The sequence below is a fragment of the Chinchilla lanigera genome, unplaced genomic scaffold (assembly GCF_000276665.1).
Source record: "Chinchilla lanigera isolate Chin_1 unplaced genomic scaffold, ChiLan1.0 scaffold00175, whole genome shotgun sequence".
Lineage (NCBI taxonomy): Eukaryota > Metazoa > Chordata > Mammalia > Rodentia > Chinchillidae > Chinchilla > Chinchilla lanigera.
Genome location: NW_004955576.1, coordinates 1,220,601 through 1,241,380, shown reverse-complemented (window position 1 = coordinate 1,241,380; position 20,780 = coordinate 1,220,601). Strand labels below are relative to the sequence as shown.

Below are 20,780 nucleotides of genomic sequence, written 5' to 3'. Positions count from 1 at the left end.
ATGCAGATGTGTTTTATTTAAACAAAAGCAGGCGTGATGTCTGCTTTCTTACAGTTCTTGGACTAGTGTTGGGAGGAAGAATGTTCATCGTTGACCAACAGGTTGCAGGGTTACAATTTATCCTCACTATACTTCCTATAAGTGCACACTTTTGAGGCATGCTACATCCCAATGCTGCTTCAGCCCTTACATCAATTCCCTGTTTACTCTTCACCCCAACACTGGCATTTTTATCACCCCCACTTTTATGATGAGGAGCCAGAGCTCAGCAGTGCTGTGCACTCTGCCTGCATCACACAGCTGAAGGGGATGAGTTGGGATGTGAAGAGAGGCTATTGAGCTCTGTGCCACAATAGCTTTCCCTGAGAGTTCCCACCCAGGACACAGATGCCAAACATAAACAAAATACAGGGTACACTGTCCCTCTTTGGGCGGGAAGCATTTACGAAGTGATCTACAGATGAAGGCAGCTGTGCAGCATGCTGTGCAGACTCCCAGGGTTTTGGTGGGGCTGAGCTCTGATGGATTGATGGGGTGGCATGATGAGCTGTGACCTGGGCTCTGGGGGAGGAGTGCCATGGAGCCAAAGCTGCAGGTCCACCCAGGGCACACACAGAAGGAGAGCATTTCTGAAACACAAAAGAGAGAGAGTGCTCTTAAGTCAGAGAAGAGTTCAGATATAATTTCTGTCCACGTTTACCAGAATTATTGAGAAGAATGGTTGAGGGTGGAGGCGGTAAAGAGAACAGGGATGAAGGCCAGATCTCTTGCATGATCTGGGACCTCAAAGCTGCTGTACCAAGATGTGGAAAAGGAGGAGCACTCTCCTTCATTCTGAATTTAGCCAAGGTTACATTTTGTATGTGACTTTTATTAAACTGAGTTAGTTGTAAGAAAAACCATAGTCACATTATTTTCTGAAAAACTGAAATTTACATTTTTTGAAATTGCAGATCCTAAATTTATAATGGAAACCTCCAAGGTAATCTACACTAGATGCATCATCACCAAGGACTCTACAAATAATGACAGATGACTTGACAGCTATTTGTAATTTTATATACTAATATTTCTTCAATTACTAACATACATTGTATCATTTTGGCTATTTCTGCATTTCTTGAGATTATAGTTCATGGTGACAATTTTTTTTGTTTTTCCTTATTCTGGTTTTCTTCCTAGTTGTTCTTTTTTTTCCTCCTCTCCTCCTCTATCCTCATAGTTTTGCTTCTTACCTCTTTTCCTTCTTTCTTCCTTTGTTCTTGTCTTCATCCTTTTCCTCCTCAGTCTCTCTTCATTCTAGGATTTTGGTACTAAAGAATTATGCTCCAGAGCAATTATAGTTCTTTTCATGGTTTCATGCTGCTTGGCTTCTCCGACCACCCCAACCTGGAGATGATCTTGTCTGGAGTTGTTACTGTCTTCTACTTTATCACACTGGTGGGCAACTCAGCCATCATTCTTGCATGTCACCAGGATTCCCGCCTCCACACACCAATGTACTTTTTCCTGAGGAATTTATCTTTCCTAGACTTGTGTTTCACAACCAGCATTGTTCCTCAGATGCTAGTGAACCTGTGGGGACCTGAGAAGACCATCAGCTATGCAGGCTGCATCATTCAGCTCTATGTGTACATGTGGCTGGGTTCTGTTGAGTGCCTTCTCCTGGCTGTCATGTCCTATGACCGCTTCACAGCTGTCTGCAAGCCCCTGCATTACTTGGTAATCATGAGCCCACATCTGTGTCTCAGAATGATTATGATAGTCTGGAGTATTAGTTTGGTAAATTCTGTTGTACTGTGCACACTCACCCTGAATTTGCCTAGGTGTGGAAATAAGCTTCTGGATCATTTCTTGTGTGAGTTGCCCGCTATGGTCCAGATAGCATGTGTTGATACCACAGCAGTTGAAATGTCTGTTTTTGCCTTGGGCATTGTCATTGTCCTCACACCCCTTACCCTTATTCTTATTTCCTATGGCTTCATTGGCAAAGCTGTGGTGGGAATGAAGTCAAAAGGAGGACAAAGGAAAGCAATGAATACCTGTGGATCTCATCTCAGTGTGGTGACCATATACTATGGAGCTATTATCTACATGTACCTGCAGCCAGGTAGCAGTGCCTCCAAAGACCAGGGAAAGTTTGTCACGCTCTTTTACACCATAATCACTCCAAGTCTCAATCCTCTCATCTACACTCTCAGAAATAAGGACATGAAGGGCGCACTGATGAAGCTGGTGGGCTTTCACCAGGAATCTGCAAAAGGCAAGAGGAGCTGGAGTTGACAATATGTAGTAGAATGAACAAGGCAGTGACATAATATTTCTCATTTTCTTTATTTTTCACTGGTACAAGTAACCTTTATATCACAAACTTGAATTAACATAATAATTATGCATTGTTTTAATATTCCTACTTAGTTTTTATGGTTCCAATCAATATCTTAGAGAAATAGATCATAAATAATTTTTAGTTTTGCTTGATATATAACATAGTATCTAAACATGTAAAAACATTTATTTTATATAAAATTCTCTTAATTTTGTTCTGCTTAATTATGCTATTTCATTTTGTTTTAATTTTATTTTTTGTTTTATACTTGGGATTTAACTCAGATTGTTTACACTGACTTACATCCCCAGCACGTTTTAAATTTTTTTAATTTTTATTTTGAGACAGGGTCTCACTAAGTTTCTAGGTTGCCTGTGCTGGGCTTGAATTTATGATCCTCCTTCCTCAGCTTGCAGAGTGCTGAGATTTCAGTCATGTGGTACCACATCTGAGTAGGTTTCTATTTTTTTTATTTTTTGGTATGGTCATTTTCACAATGTTGATTCTTCCTATCCATGAGCAGGGAATATCTTTCCATTTTGTGAAATCCTCTTCAATCTTTTTCTTACGAATATAGTTTTCTATTTTAAATGGGAAATTGATCATCAGAAATATAGACCTTAATGAATGACTTTATATAAATTTGGGGTTTTGTATTAAGTAATAAAATACAAATAATGATATTCAATTAAATCTTTTGTAATATGCTAAAATGTATTTTACATCTATGAGACAGTAATTATAAATACCACATGAAACAATTTATTCTTCCTTAAATGAACATTGATAATATCCTCTTGAGTAAAGTGTTATTGCTACTTAAGCCTTTTTAAATTCAGTTTTTTCCCTAATTGTTCTTATAATAAAGTCATAAGAATAAAATGAGAAAATACGGATGAGTGGTTTTGAAAAGCAATAGCACAGACTGATTCACTTGATGTTTATTTGTGAGGTAGCATTTTGGTGAATATCTCAATTCAGGGAAATAAATTTTAGCTTGTTTGACAGCAGTTGTTCTTTCAATATTTATGTACGAAATATGCGGTTTTATTTTGTGTTTTGGAAAATGCAGTAATCTTTATTTGTAGTGGAAATTCATGAAAGTAATCTCTTGATTTCCATGTATCATTGTATAATATTTAGCTTTTTATGTGTGAAGATGTGATGAATTGATGCTTTCCTTGAGTCATTATTTATTAATTATAGTTCATCTAGATGGAATTACTAAGATATACTGTTGTAATACAAAAGTGACCTAATAGTTTCTGTGGTTTCACGTTATAATTCTTGAAATGTGAAGAGGGAGAAGTCAGTGGATGATTGCTTTCTGGTTTAATCAAAAACCACAGTAAGGACACATAACATACATTTAGCATGGTACAGAATTTTGCCAGTGTCGCTATCTTCCGCACGTACCTCTTTCAGAATTGCCTTCAGACTCTTTACCGGCTCTCAAAAATAGTTTAAGGAGATAATGGTCAAGACCACCCAATACTCTTATATTTAAAAGTTTGTTCTTACATGTGATCTGAATTTTAACTAATAATGGGAGATATACTAAGTCATTTACTAATTTTAGTATTGTAAACATAAAATGTATAGTTATGGAGTGTAATAATAACGTTACACATTACACGTTTGATTGCTCCTTGTATTTTAATATTTTTGTTTTCACTTTGGTTTACCCCTTCTATCTTTGGGTAGTAAATTATACAGTATCTTCAATAAATGTTTACATTCAGAACATTACATTACATTATAATAAACCCTTTACATCAGTCTGATCTCTACAAGTTAAATAGTAATTTGAAAGCTAACAAGCCTGGCTTAACACTTGTGGAATAATACGTGGCCTGAAAACCTTGTGATGGTGTAAGTAATACCGGTAATAATTAAACTTTTTCTCTGCTAAAAAGTTTCTATCCGTGGACTCACAACAACAGTCCTGGGAGTTTACCACACATGCTCCAACCCACTTAACTTATTCCTGAAGCACGTACGTTATTTGCAGGAGAAAGTGTTGTACTTAGCTGAGTGATATGTTTTTTTTTTTTTTTTTTTTTTTTTGTACCAGGAATCGAACTCAAGACCTCACCCTTGCCAGGCTGGTGCTGTGCTGCTGAGCTAAATCCCCAGCTGCAAGAGTGATGTGTTGAACACTTTAAAACTTCTAAAGCATTAGGTGTCATTTTAAATGTTATGACTGTAATAAAAAAGAGAAAAATTGGAGAATATGAAACAAATATTAATCTATAAAGTGGATCAGAGCTTGAATATCATTTTGCCTTGAGGATAATTACCATTCAATATTCTTAATTCTTTATATCCTCAAATTTAAAGTGCCGCATTAGAATTATTTCCTTTTTCTGTCACCTTTCACAGTTTACTGAGTGTGACATCACTGTCTTTGTATCCCCTGTTACGAGGACCGGACACCCAGTCCAAGGAGAAGGATCCCTTCTCTGTGGAGAGTGGGTGGGCTTTCCACCACGGGACATGGGGCCAGGCTCACCCAGCGGTTACAAGACCCTTGGCTCTGCAAAAAATGATTCCAACAGGGCTAAATTAGTTCTGCTTGCTGCTCCCTGATTTGTAAGTTAAAATGGAAGACTGAACATGTCAGCATGGGCACCAGCTTTCTATGGTGGAACACTACTATATCACATAGCTATATGACATATTTTGCTGAACTCTGGGCTAAAATTGGCACTAATTATAAGTGCAAAGTTCTTTAGCACACAAAGAGCAAGTCTGATTTAGAGGAAATGGACTTGGGCTTGTTCAGTACATGACAGTCAAAGTAACTCTAAAATTCTCTACGAACAGCATTTGGCAAAGAGGACCCAGGTGAAAAGAGCATGGTAAAACCAGAGAGGTTAAAAAGCATCACGAATGTAACTAGAACTAAGAGTATAAGTAAACATCCTCTTGGATTTAAAGCTGATTGATGAAGAAGGATAAGATCAAACAAACCATAAATGAATGTGTGTGAGATGCTGTTGTAAAAGACATCTATGGGCTGCATTTTACAAGGCTAACTTTGAGAAACCACTCATTATTTTGCTATGACAAAGGAATGTCCTAAATAAGGACTGTTACTCAGTCCTACTTCTCCTGGCATTGTTCATGAGCCACTTAAGTAGCTGTGGCTGAAAACACATCAAAGAAAGTAAATAATTTCTTTTGGGTGAGGCTAATTGTTTTGAGTTCTTTGTCTGTTGTAGGTGCTAGTCCTCCCTCGGAAGAGTAGCTGACAAATTTTCCAATTCTGTAGGCTCTCTTTACTTTGCTGATATATTTGCTTTGCAATTTTTTTTGTTTTGTTTTGTTTTGTTTTGTTTTTCCTGGTACCAGGAACGAAACTAATGACCTTGCGCTTGCCAGGCAGGTACTGTGCCACTGAGCTAAATCCCCAGCCCCGCTTTGCAAATTTTTAATCTGATATGCTCCTGTTTGTTGATTTTTTTGTATTATCTCTTGTGATATTGGAATTTTTTTGAGGAAGTCCCTGTCTGTTCCTATTGCTTCGAATGTTATGCCTATGTCATCTTCCAGAAGTTTCAACATTTCTATTTTGATATTTAGGTCACTGTATCATTTTCATTTAATTTTAATACTGGGTGAGAGACACAGGGAGAGAGTGGAATATTATTTAACCATAAAGAAGAATGAAATAATATCATTTACAGGAACGTAGATGGATTTCTCTAGCATAATTTTAAGTGAAATTAGTGAGACATAGAAAGTTCAATATCACACTGCTTCTCTTACATGAAAAACCAAGAAAATAAATTAAAGAGCAAAATAAAGGAGAGATACTAGGAAACAGCGAGGCAGACATTTTGGAGAAAGGGACGGTTTTGAGGAAAGAGAGTAGAATAAGGGGTTAAAGTTGATGAAGAAATCCCAGTTCCCCAAACTGCAAAGAAACAATCATGTAACACACACACACACACACACACAAAAAAAAAAACCACTAGGAAAAGCATTATAACAGAATTAACTAAATTTTTTTTCAATTAAATATCAGTCGAAACAACACGTGAAATTATTTTATATATTTAACTTTATAAAATAAACTAGTGAATGATATAGATTTCAAGTATATCTACCATGATCTCACAAAGAATCAAATATAACTGTCTAGTAGATAAAAAAAAAAAACTATAGAAACAACACATAATGGTCAAGCAGTGAAACCCTGACAAATGTTAATTTCCTATGCTCAAATGTCTATTAATGTACATGCTAAGCACTGGACATGTCCAAAATGTGATACATTGCAGATGTAAGGATACATTTTAAGAAAAAAATATTTGAAGCTATTTCTCAGTTAGTAAGACACTTAAATCTGTGAATTAATCTATGAAACCAACTATTTCAAATTTATTTCAGCTCTGTATCTCAGGATATACTGGCCTTAAGGCTTCTTAATAATCAATGATTATTGTTAACTTTAAAAATGTTGCTGTGACAGTTGTGTATTTGGTGTCCAGGATAAGGTGAATGTACCTACTCCCTGAGATTATTTTTCTCAGAGAATTGCTTACCAGTTTCCTATTATAGACTCATCGGTGGTTCCTCTATTGAATTCTTTGTCATTAAAACATTGGAAACTAAAGGCATAGAAATATGTTATCCATTACATTGAGCAACCAAGTTCTAAAGAATCATTGGTGGTTCCTACTCAAACCTCTTCCACTGATCACCAGCAAATGGAAGCAGTCAATAAGTTGGCTGGACCTATGGAAAATACTGTCCTGTAGTGCTGTGGATCAGAGTATTAAATGAGGAAAACCAACATTTGTGAATCACAAAATGCATGGTTGTATAATAAAAATAAGTAATATAAACTTACCTGCAAGATATATACAAACATATGTAAGAGTCAGGTTAAGAACCACACTGATGTCATCAGAAAGCAGTGTGACTGGAGAATTTATTGAAATTACTTTTATAGCTTTGCTTTGTGAAATAAATATCAAATTGATTCGTTTTCCATGAGGATAAAAATTTCATAGTTTTGTCCTAAAATATGTTTTCCCCAATCTTTGCTGTCTTCAATGCACTTTAATTCACAGATGTGGCCGAAAGTTGCTTCCTTCTCTGAGATGGATGCAATAGTTACTACATAGATGCAAGGAGTAGACGAGAAAAAGCAGTGTAAATCAATGAACTATAGCCTTCATCCAGAGTGGGTTATGCATGTCTTTTACTCATTCATATACTGGTAGAAAAAAAAAATATTTTTCTCTTCTGTAAGAGGAGAAATGAATTTTCATGTGAATGGAAAATTTTGCCATCATGTTGTGCTTTGGTCAGATAAACTTAATATTCTAGAAACACTCAATTAGGGTGTATTGGTTAGCTTATGTAAGTTATCGTTGTAGATCACTTAATGAAATAGTAGGGTTAACATTTGTTATTTATTCTGTTTAAATTCCTACCATTCTTGTTAAGGTAGTAACACCTGCTTCTTCACCATGAAGGTCTAGGTCATAAGATTTAGTGAAATTAGTTAACTGTGCATAATGAGTAAATGGAGAATAAAGTATAAATGATATAAACATGGAAACAAAATAAGATTATATGTTCTTAAATACAATAGTCACAAAGAACAAGACCAGTACCTGGAAACAGCCTCCCACTTGAACCTTATGAATAAAATCTGTGGATCTTCCCAGAGCCAGGCCAGCCTATGGACTCAGGTTAGGGAACCAAAGTGAGGATTCTGCCAAGTACAAAGTGAGCATTCTGAAACCGGGGAAATGTCTACAGGATAGATTCAGGAATCTACTGAATCTGCTGTGAGTCTGATCTTGGCTGAAGACTTCAATGTTCACCTGATGTCCATAGCTCCCTACTCTTGCTGGAAGGCCACAGTGGTGTTCTGAATCTCGTAGAACTAGTGTTATTTCAGAACTAGTGTCCAGTACTCTTTGGAATGTCTGATTATTGCCCTTTCTGCGATTTCCCTGGTGAAAGACTTTGGATCACTTTGAGGGAAGGATGGGAGAAAGATTGACAGTGAAAAATTTTGGTGGTGCATCAGGGTCCTTCCTCATAGAGACATGGCCTCAATATTATTCTATCGATTCTGGGTCTGTAAACTGGCTCAAATCAAGGCATTGGTGGAGGAGCCATGATTCTCTATTGCTATAATTTGAATTAGATTTTTGTTCACTGATCCTAAAATTTTTCTGCTGATATAAATTCAATAAAATTTAGTAGGCTTCATGTCTATTTCATTTCTGGGAACATTGTGACCATTCACCCAGTGTCATAGGTCTATATATGGAAGGTCATTCCAATCCACGCTTTGCTGTTGCTGTCCATTTCATCTAAGTACAGGCACCTTGTCTTTGGAAGCTGAGAACTACTATTCGATCTCTGTCACTCCAGTATCCAATTAAACCCATCACCTTTAAATTTCCCTATTGAATGACTGTGGTTCCCATCACAATGTCTGGCCTACAGAGAAGGGCTCTTGAAGGGCTCTTCAAGGATGCTCCTTCTCCCTTCAGAAATCTCTTTCTTAAGGCATTATTGAAAGGTATATTTTCTAGATTCTCCCAGGGGAGTATTAAGTTAAACTCGGCAAATCTACTCCAGCATTCCCACTTCCCAGAGTCTTTGAAATGTCTTGTCACCAGTAAGCTAAGGAGTATCAGGGATCTCTAGCTCCTTCATAGTGGGCCATGATTTGATCCATACTTCAGCCAATCAGTCAAACCAACTATTGCCACTTCTTCTTAACTTCATGAGCTGCAATATTGAATCCAGATTTCTACTTAATTGGTACATGTCAAAAATTCAGCTTGGTCTAGGTTTTTGTTTCTTCCACTGTTATCACAACTCTTAGAATTCTTTCCAATTTTTTTCCTCATACTTCTGTTAATAAGAATTAGAAAACTCAAGAAGTTATTTGGTAGTATAGTGTACCTAGCCATGGGTTATTCTGTATGCCTTACCTTTAGGACTCTTCTGAAATTTGAGCCTGGTTAGAGGGCTAGTCAAAAGTGGGTGATAAGGGTAGGTCCTGGGGAGTGTCAGTCCTTTCTTGTTTGGTGAATGCATCAGGGATGGTCATTACCATTTCCATAGGCAATAGAGGATTAATTCCCTCAAGTGTGAGAAGAGAGGCAAACATCAAAGCATATGCTGGTAGGGATTCCTCCACCATTGAGGGTGGGTAAATCACTTTCTCTGAAAGAATCTCATTCAGGTTTAGGCAGTCAGTGTCTCCATCTAGCTCCTCCCAAATATCTCCATCCCTATTTTTGAAATCCCAATCATTTTTTTTCCAACAGCTGAGCACAAATATTTTGCTGTCATTCTACTAATTTAAATATGAGCACTTATGTTAGGGTTTCAGTAATTTCCTGCAGCTAAGGGACAGACAATTCTCTTTCATTTCACAAGTTGAAATCTTGAGATGTCTGGTACTTGGAATTTGAATCTTTAGCCACTTTATTCTCCATTATTAATTTGTATCCTCAATTAGAAAACCAGGTTATTTAGACATTTCTTGGGCTCATGATTTTTCTTTACTGGTTTGTTTAGAGATGCTAAAGGCAACCAGTCATCATTAAATTTTCCACTCTTCCAAAAATGTTCAAAAATTATTCAATATAGAGTCACTAAATTCCTTTCATCTCATAAGTGGTAAATTAGAATAATCAAATAGGTCTACATTGCATATTACTTTAAACAGTTCATACTGTGGACCATCAGTATACTCAAGTTCAAGAAACCAGACTAAAATACTAATAATGTATGACATCACAAGTGTGGAATGTTGTATAAGTTCCAAATAAAACCATGATTACCAGAAACTAAAAAGAGGAAAGAAAATGCTATAAGGACAAATTAATCAGCAAGCTCTGAGTTGCAGCAATATAAGACCAGTAAATTCTAGTCAAGCAGCATGACTAGATAATGAAAATGTATTGTCCATTTTAAGAAAGCTGAGCAGTCTGAGGAAACACCTTTTATCTACATGTACTTACCAAGTAGTATTAGGTTTTCCAACACTTGATGTGATTTAATAGCCAACTAAATTAGCTTTCAGGTTCACTCAAATTGGACACAACCTTCCTGGACTTTCAACCATCCTTAATCTGAAATCCTTCAACTCTTCTCTTACTTTCCCTTCTATAAATACTTAAATCTACCATCTCTCTTCAAAGACTATCACCAAAAGATATTTTGATATTTATTTTTCTTTTGCTTTTTGTCTTTCCTTTCTTTCATTCACATAATTTATATATCTGAGGCATGTGTACATGTTAAAGAGAGAATAAGAATTAACTATTGCTTTAGTTTTATAGTATACTTCATTGCCATGTCAGGTTAACTCTCAGAAATAATTGTGTATGGAAGATCCAAACATAAGATTTATACCAGCATATTAATTGGTTCCAGTCTCCTTAGAGCTTTCCTCCATATCCACTTACATTTTCTACTTTTCCATTTTCCCTCCCTTAGAAATAATATCTACAACTTTCTCTCCTTTCTCCCACTATTCCAGTTGCAAAATTATTTATCACCCAAGTACAGTCTCTTTATTCTGTTTTATTTACTGCTTTCTCTTTTGTCTTGAGCTTTTTATTCTCAATGATTTCCTTCTTCTTTTTTTCTTTCTTCATCTTCTCCACCTCAGCCTACATTTTTTGAGTAACATTTCAGTGTCTTCCAGGGAAATTAAAAAGTGTGAAAGTTTTAAAATAAATTTTAAATTATATGTCAATACATGTTCAGTTATGTAAGTGCTCATATAATTGGTAGTTCTTCTCTCATAGCATTGCATGTATCTTAGGATAAAATATGTAACTTTTGAAATCTTTTTTTTTTTTGGGGGGGGGGTACCGGGAATCTGAACACAAGACCTTGCACTTGCCAGGCAGGTGTGTATTCCACTGAGCTATCTCCCCTGCTCAATTTTTGAAATCTTAATATTAGTTAAGTAAATGACTAATATGTGGGGAGAAAGCAGCAAAGAAATAATCATTTCTTTTTGTTATAGAAACATTAAAGTTTTGAAACTCTGTTTAAATATCATTTGAGAGCTTCTCACTAGAAATATCACTTTTTTCTTTTTCAAACTTATTCCTACCCCTTTTATTGTTCTGAATTCAAATAACTAAATCTATGTGAGCTACTAAAATATTAATTAAATAAACTAAGGACTTCTCATATATATTTTCCAGAATCATTTACTGAATCTACCTCTGCCCTATTGTTATTATGTCATTTATGTTTAGTTGTATTATATTTAAAATTAGTGTCTAGGTTGTCGGAGAACTGCATGAGCTTATTTACACAAATGTAGCAACAATGAGAACCCTGATCTCACATCATGAGGTGACTCATTGTGCGTAAGAAGCCTGTCCATAGGGAGCTCTGCCTCAAGGAACTGTCTCTGATGAGTCACGTGGAAAAAGAATAAATGAATGGCCCATTTGAAAACAGTCCCCCAGGGATTCAGAAATAACATACAAATCACACATCCATGGGGCATATTTGATAAGTTCTATTATTGCGTTCCTGTCCTAGGCTTTTGTTGTCTTTGGCACCCGTATTGACTGGAAAACAATGGGTTCTGAAGCTAATTTTTAAACATACATCTATCCACTGCAGTTTCTCTTTCTCTCTTTGAAACTTTGAAACATCCAGGTATATTCACTCACAATCCCTTTGTATGGAGAATGTCAAGATAAGGTAAATAAAAGAACACTTGCTTTAAAGGCCCTGCATTCTCGGGGAGAGGTCAAATGCTTGTGAGTCCCAGTGCCTCATATGCACATGAAAGGCAGAGAGCATTTTCTAGACTCTGGAGGTGTCTAGTGTGGATTGTATCTAAGGTCTTCCCCATGAAACTCAGGTGGCCAGCACTGGTGGTTTTGGAAGTGATTGTGACAGCGCCAACTTCATAAGATGATCGATGTGCTGATGAGATGGTATTTGCTGACATTGTTGGAAGGTGATGGGAACAGGAGGAGGCTCCTAACTGAAGGCAGTCATCCATGGGATCGTGCCGTTGGGAGCCGTGTCTGGTCTCTGCTCCTTCCTCTGCAGCTCCTTCCTCGATTTCTATTTCTTGGCTTTGCTCTGCCCTGTGATTCCACAATGATGTTCCTTCCCTGCTGTTGTCCTACAGCAATGGAGATGGCCAGTGTGGACTCACACCTCTAAAAAGTGAGCCAGAACAAACCTTTTCTTTGCTAAGAAACTTTGCACAAGTGTTTGGTAACAGCAGTGAAATGCTGAGTAACACATTTTGTTCAGAGGTTCTAGGAGCACTTAGGCTTGACTTTCAGTTAGTGTATTTCTAGTGTACTATTTCTCAGTTTCCCACATAAGTCAAAAGTACAATAATTTATTTTGAAAACTAGAATATTTCTGGCAGATATTCATGGTTTGAATGACTGTATCATATGAATCACATTTTAAAGTAGGGTCAAAATTTCATGGATTGAGTTTTCCACTTCTTCATTTCAAAGTTTTGGTATCATATAAAAATAACTCTGAATCCAACTTGTGATACATTGTTCTATAAAACCATAAAAATTACCATAAACATTAATTAATACTCTAGTGCTGAAATGAGATATGAATAACTTATGCTGGAATAAAAATGTGAATGGAGATGCAAAAGATGTCAACAGGAATTTAGCCGGGCAATTTATTAAAATGACTTTTCCATTCAGGGATAACTAGATCTCACTGTAGTAAAACAGGGATGGAAAATAACTGGAAGTAGGAGATTTGAAATTCAGGAAACTAAGGGCTAAAATGAAAGAAATAGGAGAATTACATGAAAAAGATGAGAGCTCTAAGGATAGAATGACAGAGCCTAAACATACTTGAAGTAATTTATGCTGATTAGACTAACCCACCATGATTTCTCTAAGGAAATAATGACAGAAACAAAGGCATGTGAAGTGAGATTTATTCACAGAAAAAAAAAACTGCAATTAATAATGAGAAAAATATCAGCAAAGTAAAAAAAAATACTACTTAGGTAAAATGACTGAAATGATACTGGAAGGAGTATTGTCATTACAGTTATATATAATAAATTATTAAAAAGTTCTAGCTCAAACTCAGAATCCTCTTTATGAAAATAAAGAATGATGGAGTATTATTTGGTTATTGAAAATGATGAAATCATGTCAATTGTAGGAAATGAATAGAGCTATAGATCATCATGTAAAGTGAAATGAACCAGACTTAGAAAGACAAATATATTTTCTCACATTATATGGAATCTAAAGTGAAACAAAACAAAACAAATCTAAAAATATCAACATGAGGGGCTGGGAATTTAGCTCAGTGGCAAAAGCGCCTGCCTGGCAAGCGCAAGGTCGTGAGTTCGGTTCCCGGTACCAGAGAAAAACCAAAAAAAAAAAAAACAAACAAATAAAAATATCAACATGAAAGTAGAAAGGGTACTATTATCAGACAGGGGGAAGGGAATACAAAAAAAGAGGATAATGGGGGAACTGACATGGTCAAAATATGTCATAAGGATGCATGAAGATTTGAAATACTTGAATAGGGGCAGGAAACATAGCTCAGTAGCATAAGCATCTGCCTGCAAGCACAAGATCCCAAGTTTGATTTTTGGTACCTGGAAAAAAAAAATAAAACAAAACAAAATAAAATAAAACAAAACAAAATAAAATAAAACAAAACAAAATAAAATAAAATAAAATAAAATACTTGAATAGTTGTTCATGGTGGGAAATGGTAAAGTGTGAATATAACAAAGTCAAATAAAAAGCGATTATGTTACACAGAACTTTTATAAATAATATTTATAGAATGTATATTTTAGACTAATACTTTTAATAATGCAATTGTGATCATTCTTATCTCATGGCACATCCACAACACAGAATTTTCACTTGCAAAGAAAGTAAAGGAAAATCCCAGATGTTTCTAAATTGTCTGTACTCCTATAATATCTTGAGTGATGCCAGCTAAACAAAGAATAGAGGGAAACGCTAATAGGGGAAACATACACTAAAATGTGGACACTAACATTCGTTGTGTCATAGGATTTGAGTGTACTTACTAATGTGATTAACATAAAAACTTTTTGAGAAGTTTGCCACATTTAGACCATTAAAATTGCTTGGAATAATTATTGTTTTATTATGCTATTTCCTCTTGACCAGGATACTTATAATTAAAAGACAATATTCACTTCGTAGCTCTGAACAGTCTTCTGTAACGTCTCAGTATGACACTGAGGATTTAAAGAAGTGTAAAAACTATAAATCTTCTTTGCAACCTGAAGAATGGAATCTGATAACATGAAACCACTGACTGGCAGAATAAGTCATAATTGTGTGACTGGGATAGTGTTTTTCAAACTGAATATGCAGTACCTTATAAAAGATTGTGAATTTCTTGAAATACATCTCATCACTTAAGCATAGGAACATTTTGAACAAAGGTTTTTATCATCTAATTCATCTTTCTCAGTATATCCTTTACTCTGTTATTTGGTTTTGTTATTTAAAATACATCAGGGGAATGGAACAAAAGATACTCAGGAAACAGGACTTTTAGAAGTGCCTCAAGGTGGCAAGAACAGTGCACTGAGACTATATTCTCCAACACTGCTGCTGGGTGAAACAGCTGCATTTTCATGAACTGTCAGCTTAGAGAATTGAGGAAATGAATTTTTATATTGAAAATATGTATTTGGAAGAAAATTATTACTTTAGATGGCTTTTGATGGAAACTGTTTCAGTCATGAATGGAAATATCATGAACGGAAGTTTGGTCATGAATGGAAATATCATGAACGGAAGTTTGGTTACCCGGTGTCAGAAACTGGCATCTCCTCACGCATACCAGCACACTCATCTTCTAGCACTGAATGGCCAATGTATCATTAAGCTGTGCTATTTCTGATAATTTTTTATAACTTTTAAACATTTTTCTATTGTAGGTGAAACAAGTGGAAGACAATGACAGTAATTAATGAAAGCCACCCTGAAGAGTTCATTCTACTGGGCTTTGCTGACCGATCTTGGCTGGAGCTGCCCCTGTTCATTATTCTTCTGATCACATACCCCATGGCCATGATGGGAAACATCGCCATCATCCTGGTGTCCAAGTTAGACTCCCGTCTCCACAGCCCCATGTACTTCTTCCTCACCAACCTGTCCTTTCTGGACATGTGTTACACCACAAGCATTGTGCCTCAGATGCTTTTTAACCTGGGGAGCTCTAAGAAAACCATCAGCTATCTGGGATGTATAGTTCAGCTTTATGTCTTTCATATAATGGGGGGTACTGAGTGTCTGCTCTTGGCCATTATGTCCTTTGACCGCTATGTGGCCATCTGCAGGCCTCTGCACTACACCCTCATCATGAATCAGCGCACTTGCCTCCTACTAGTATCTATCATGTGGCTGACTGGGTTGATTTTTGCATTCTCAGAGGCCACACTTACACTGCAGCTGCCACTGTGTGGCATCAAGAAACTGGATCACTTGTTGTGTGAGATTCCAGTTCTGATCAAGACCGCCTGTGGTGAAAAGGAGGCGAATGAGCTTGCCCTCTCTCTAGTATGCATATTTATATTGGCTGTTCCTCTGTGCTTAATTCTTGTTTTCTATGCCAGTATTGGACGTGCTGTACTTAAAATTAAGTTTTCTGAAGGGAGGAAAAAGGCCTTTGGGACATGTTCGTCCCACCTCATTGTAGTTTCATTATTTTACGGTCCAGCCATCAGCATGTACCTTCAGCCCCCCTCCTCCATCTCCAGGGACCAGCCCAAGTTCATGGCGCTTTTCTACGCAGTGGTGACCCCTACCCTCAACCCCTTCATCTACACCCTGAGGAACAAGGATGTGAAGGGTGCCCTAGGAAAGCTGGTGAAGAAGACTGGCAATTCCAAGTGGAAGTCAGTAGACATAAAATAATTGACAATAGAACAGCTTTGTATGGGTTTCTCCAATAATACATTTTTGTCTCAGATTTCAATATTATGTTGCATGTTATTTCCATGTAATGGCTCATATTTGATATTTCTACAATTACATCAGACATACATAATATTAAGCTAATTATATATATATATATTATATATATGTACACACACAATTATTGGCCTTCTCTGGTAATTTATAAAACTATTTTTGCCAATTGATACAAACTTTCTACTATGTTAATTAGTAAAGAAACATTAGTAAATTAATTATAATACAAATTAATTAGTTCAAGCTAGTTATTATAAAGTTGTACCACATAAAGTAGCACCAGTCAGCTTTTATCTGTGTCGCTGAGAAGTGCTGAACTACTTGGGCAGCTGCCACACTGTGTCTTCAAGGTGGAGCACTCTGCCCTTTACGAGAATTGTCAGCCAACCAGCTCCAACTTATAGCTGCTAACACTACTTTGAAAATGCATTTTATACCTTGCTTTAAAATTTAATGCACACTACTTTTTATTTGAGGAAATTTCATTGAATATTAGAATGGATAGAGTGAAAAAACAAAATACAGATATGTCTTTAATGCTATTTCCAGATATCATGAGCATGAGAGTTTTGAGCAAATGGGATGCAAGGAAGTGATTAATGATGGATCACAACAGGAAAACACTTCTATGTGTATATTTGAACAGGCAGAAATCTTTTTTGAATATGGTCAAAAAGTATAGGATGAAGCAACTGGATTGCATGAATAAAAATCATAAGTATTATTGATACAAACAATGTTCAAAATCTGTCATGAAAAACTGAAAATTCTAATCATTTTTTTTCTGGTACCGGGAATCAAACTCAGGACCTTGCGCTTGCCGGGCAGTGCTTATGCCGCCGAGCTGCATCCCCGGCCCTGAAAATTCCAATGCTGCTGTGGGGTACACAAGAAACCCGAATCACTGGGAGGAGGTCCAGGTAATATGGTGGAATAGAATATGCTCCATATGACATAGAAAGTGAGAAGAGTTAAGAGCTAAAAAGCAAGTAGCACTCCACTGTGTATACATGGTGTGTTTTGGTTCTCAGTTTTTCTGCTGATGGACATCTAGGCTGTTCCCAAGACTTGGACATTGTGAGCTGTGCCTCTACACACATGGGCATGCATGTACCACTGAAATATGATGACTAATTCTGTCAGGAGGATTTCCAGAAGAGGAATAGCTGAATTAAATGGAATTTCTATTTTTAGTTTTTTGAAGAGTCTTCATATTGATATTCAAAGCGGTTTTGCCTGGAGGTCTGCTAACATTTGTTGCCACTCAATTTTTTGATGATAATAACTACTCATACTGCAGGAAGATGGTGTGGTACGTGGTTGCGGTGTTTGTAGGTAAATGGATGCATTGGAGTACATATTGTTAGTGAAATAAATCATACATACAAATTTAAATATCACGTGCTTTTTCTTACATGAGAAAACCAAAATATAATGAAAAATCAAAATAAAGGATAGCTAATAGTAAGTAGGGAGACCTTTCTCAAATGAGAAGGGGAACAAGAGTGGAGGGAGAGGGAAGGAAAGGAAAAATGATTTAAAAAAAAGAATCAAAGAAAAGATGGTAATAGGGCTTTTTCAACTGCATAGGGGGGTAAGAGTCAGAGAGAGCATGGGGGGATGGGAGGGGAGAGGGGAAAAAGAATTAAAGTGCATTACATAGGTGTGAAAATTCCCTACAGTAGATGTATGCATTATGTACTATAGACATGTACTAATAAAAATATTTTAATAAAAAAGAGTTAGTGAGAGACCTTACACTCCATGCAGAAAAAGAGAGGACAATCTCCAGGAATCAAAACAAAGGTGACGGAAAACCCTAAGAGCATGAAAAAACAGAAAGGCCATGCAAAGAGAAATAGGAAGTAGTCATCAGTGCCAACCCTGTCCTCCAGGGAAGGGGACTGATTCCACACACCAGGTACATCAGGAGAGAGCTACCAGCATCAAGAACATGCAGTGGGTCAGAAACCCATGGCTACCATACGCTGGGATTCAGCATGGAGATTTAGTCTGAAAGCGAATCTTTCCATTAGTTTTAGACAAGGAATGCAGTGCAGGGCTCACTGTGTCTTACACTGACCAGGAAGCATCTCAGTGTGGGTTTACTCGTAGAGACAGAGCCGCTGTCAGTATCACATGTCACAGAACAAACACATGCCAGGGTCCCTGAGGACACTGCTGCAGTGTCTAGGGGGCGGGCTAGTGTGTCGAAGAGAGACAATTAGTGAATGGGAGTCCAGGTTTCAAATGTTCTGAGGATTTTAAACAGTAAGCAGCCTGAGCTTGGACAGCATGGAGGCTAGCAGCAGCCACCATCTATGGAGAGGTGCAAGGCCTGCCTCATGTGACTTCTGTGGTTCTCACAGACCTGGGGTTGAGCCCACTAGATTGTCTGATTCCTTTTAAGGCCTCCATCCATCACAGAGCTCAGTGATCTGTGTGCTTTCCCACTATCCTGTCACTAGGTTAAAATGTGAAATTTTGCTTTGATTCTGAGAGAAGACATAAAGTCAGGAATGTCAGTCAGAGAAGATGCACCTGTCTTATTCTGAGCCACCACCAGTGCTGTCCATCAGGCTGTGGGGATGATGGCTTAGTGGCTGTGCAGGCCCACAGCGCTAGTCCTTGTTCTCAGATTTCACAACAGCAGCCTCAGAAGAACTCACCACAGGCCACAGAGCCAACACGCAAGGGTACTGCAGTAGTGCCCTCTGTTCATTTATGCCCACACTTGCAGTCACTTTTGGAGGACAGGCCGCCGCACGTTTAGAGGACTGAAGGCTGTTCTGAGTGGTTACTTAAGTTATTACACCAGGTTGGAGAAGTTCACCTGCACTGGAGTCGTGATCACACACAGCCTCCCAGATATGCCCCTTCACCACCTGAACAGTAGTTGCGGCCATCGTGGGTTTTCATGTCCCCTGCACCCACTCCCCCGGTGTTTACAGAAATGTCTCTGCTTAGACATTTGCCATGCCCTTGGGGTCTCTGGAGTGAGGGGGCCACCTGAGCAGCCACCGTTACACGAACCTGTGCACAGAAGGAGTCAACCCTAAAATCCTCCGGCATGAATTAAGCCCTAATCAGATACATGCCCTGCCCAGCGGAGAAGGAGGGTTAGTACTCAGCATTCCTTCAGCATGGCCTGTCCAGTAGAGTAGACATCATGCAATGGGCCTAGAGGTGATTTACTACCCTTTCCCTGTACCCACTGAATTCTAATATCAAGGGTCCTCGAAAGAAAGTTAACCAATCTAAATACCCCAGTGTGCAGGAAATTTAACTAATTTTCCCTGTTTTTCTTATTTGTTTTTTGCTCTTATTTTATCTAATTTAATTTATATTTTATTATTTAACTGGAATTTTATCTCTCTTGTCTTTTAATTTTTTATCTTCCTCTTCTTTTTTAACCTTACATCTTTTTTCCATCTTCCGCATTTCTATATTTATTACTCGTTTATAATTGTTACCTTTAACACATTACTGTTTAGACTTTTATTATTACTGATTTCTATTGTTAATAGTGATGTAGTCATTCATACTGTTCTATTTTAAATCAATATCTGGTTTATCTTTGAGTCCCTATAATTTCTGTGATTTTTTATCTTTGAGCAGTACTGGAGACCAAGCTTACCAAAGAAGCTGGTCATGAGAAGAATCTCACAGTGGAAAAGATATCCATCCTAACGTGTGCATGGATTTCCATAACATAGACACAAATGTGGCAATTTGACTCCACTATAGATCCACAGTCTGTTGAATGAAAACATACTGAAATGAATGGGGTGCCAGAGAAATTGTTCAAATGCGGTAGGTTTTAAATAAACAATAACTTCAAAGAAGACAGAAAGAAACAGCTGAATAATTTAATGCAAGGTGTGAAGGAGCAATTGAACTAAGACACAGGTGATTAAATGAACCAAGCAAAAATCTCGGAATGAAAAACTCAATGCGTCAAACAAAAACTCAGTAGAAAACCCAACAAATAGACTGGATCCAGAAGGCAGAGCTTGGTGAGGCTGAACGCTGGAACACGATTAAATTATCAAGCTTAGGAACTTTTTAGATAGAAGAAGACACAGAGCTATACACTAAAACCATGAAAATCTATTCAGTAGAAAATTAACAAATCTTGTGATATCTTGTGATGAAGTCTAAGATATGGATATCCAGGTAGAAGGGACATTCACACTTTCAAACAGGAAAGGCCAGAAGGAGCCTCCCACATTATATTATAGTTTAAATGCCAAGAGCACCGAACAAAGAAAAAATATTGAGAGTTTCAAGAGTAAAGCATAAAGTCTCTTAGCAGACCAAAATTATGAAAACTACCAATTTGTCAGTAGAAACTCCAAAATATACTGAAGGGCATGGAATGAGGTATTTCAAGCCTTAAATGACAATAACAGCAAAATGTTATCACTTTGAGTCAATCTGCTGACTAGTGC

At 37.1% G+C, this 20,780-nt stretch overlaps 1 protein-coding gene and 1 pseudogene across 1 annotated transcript; both read left to right on the top strand.

The window, feature by feature from the left end:
* Positions 1-1,323: 1,323 nt before the first annotated feature.
* On the top strand, positions 1,324-2,283 carry LOC102010846 (olfactory receptor 2W1-like). The gene has a single exon (XM_005413951.1). It carries the CDS (start codon positions 1,324-1,326, stop codon positions 2,281-2,283), a length of 960 nt encoding a protein of 319 aa, XP_005414008.1.
* A 13,029-nt stretch (positions 2,284-15,312) lies between these two features.
* LOC102010533 lies at positions 15,313-16,272 on the top strand (annotated as a pseudogene).
* Positions 16,273-20,780: the final 4,508 nt, after the last annotated feature.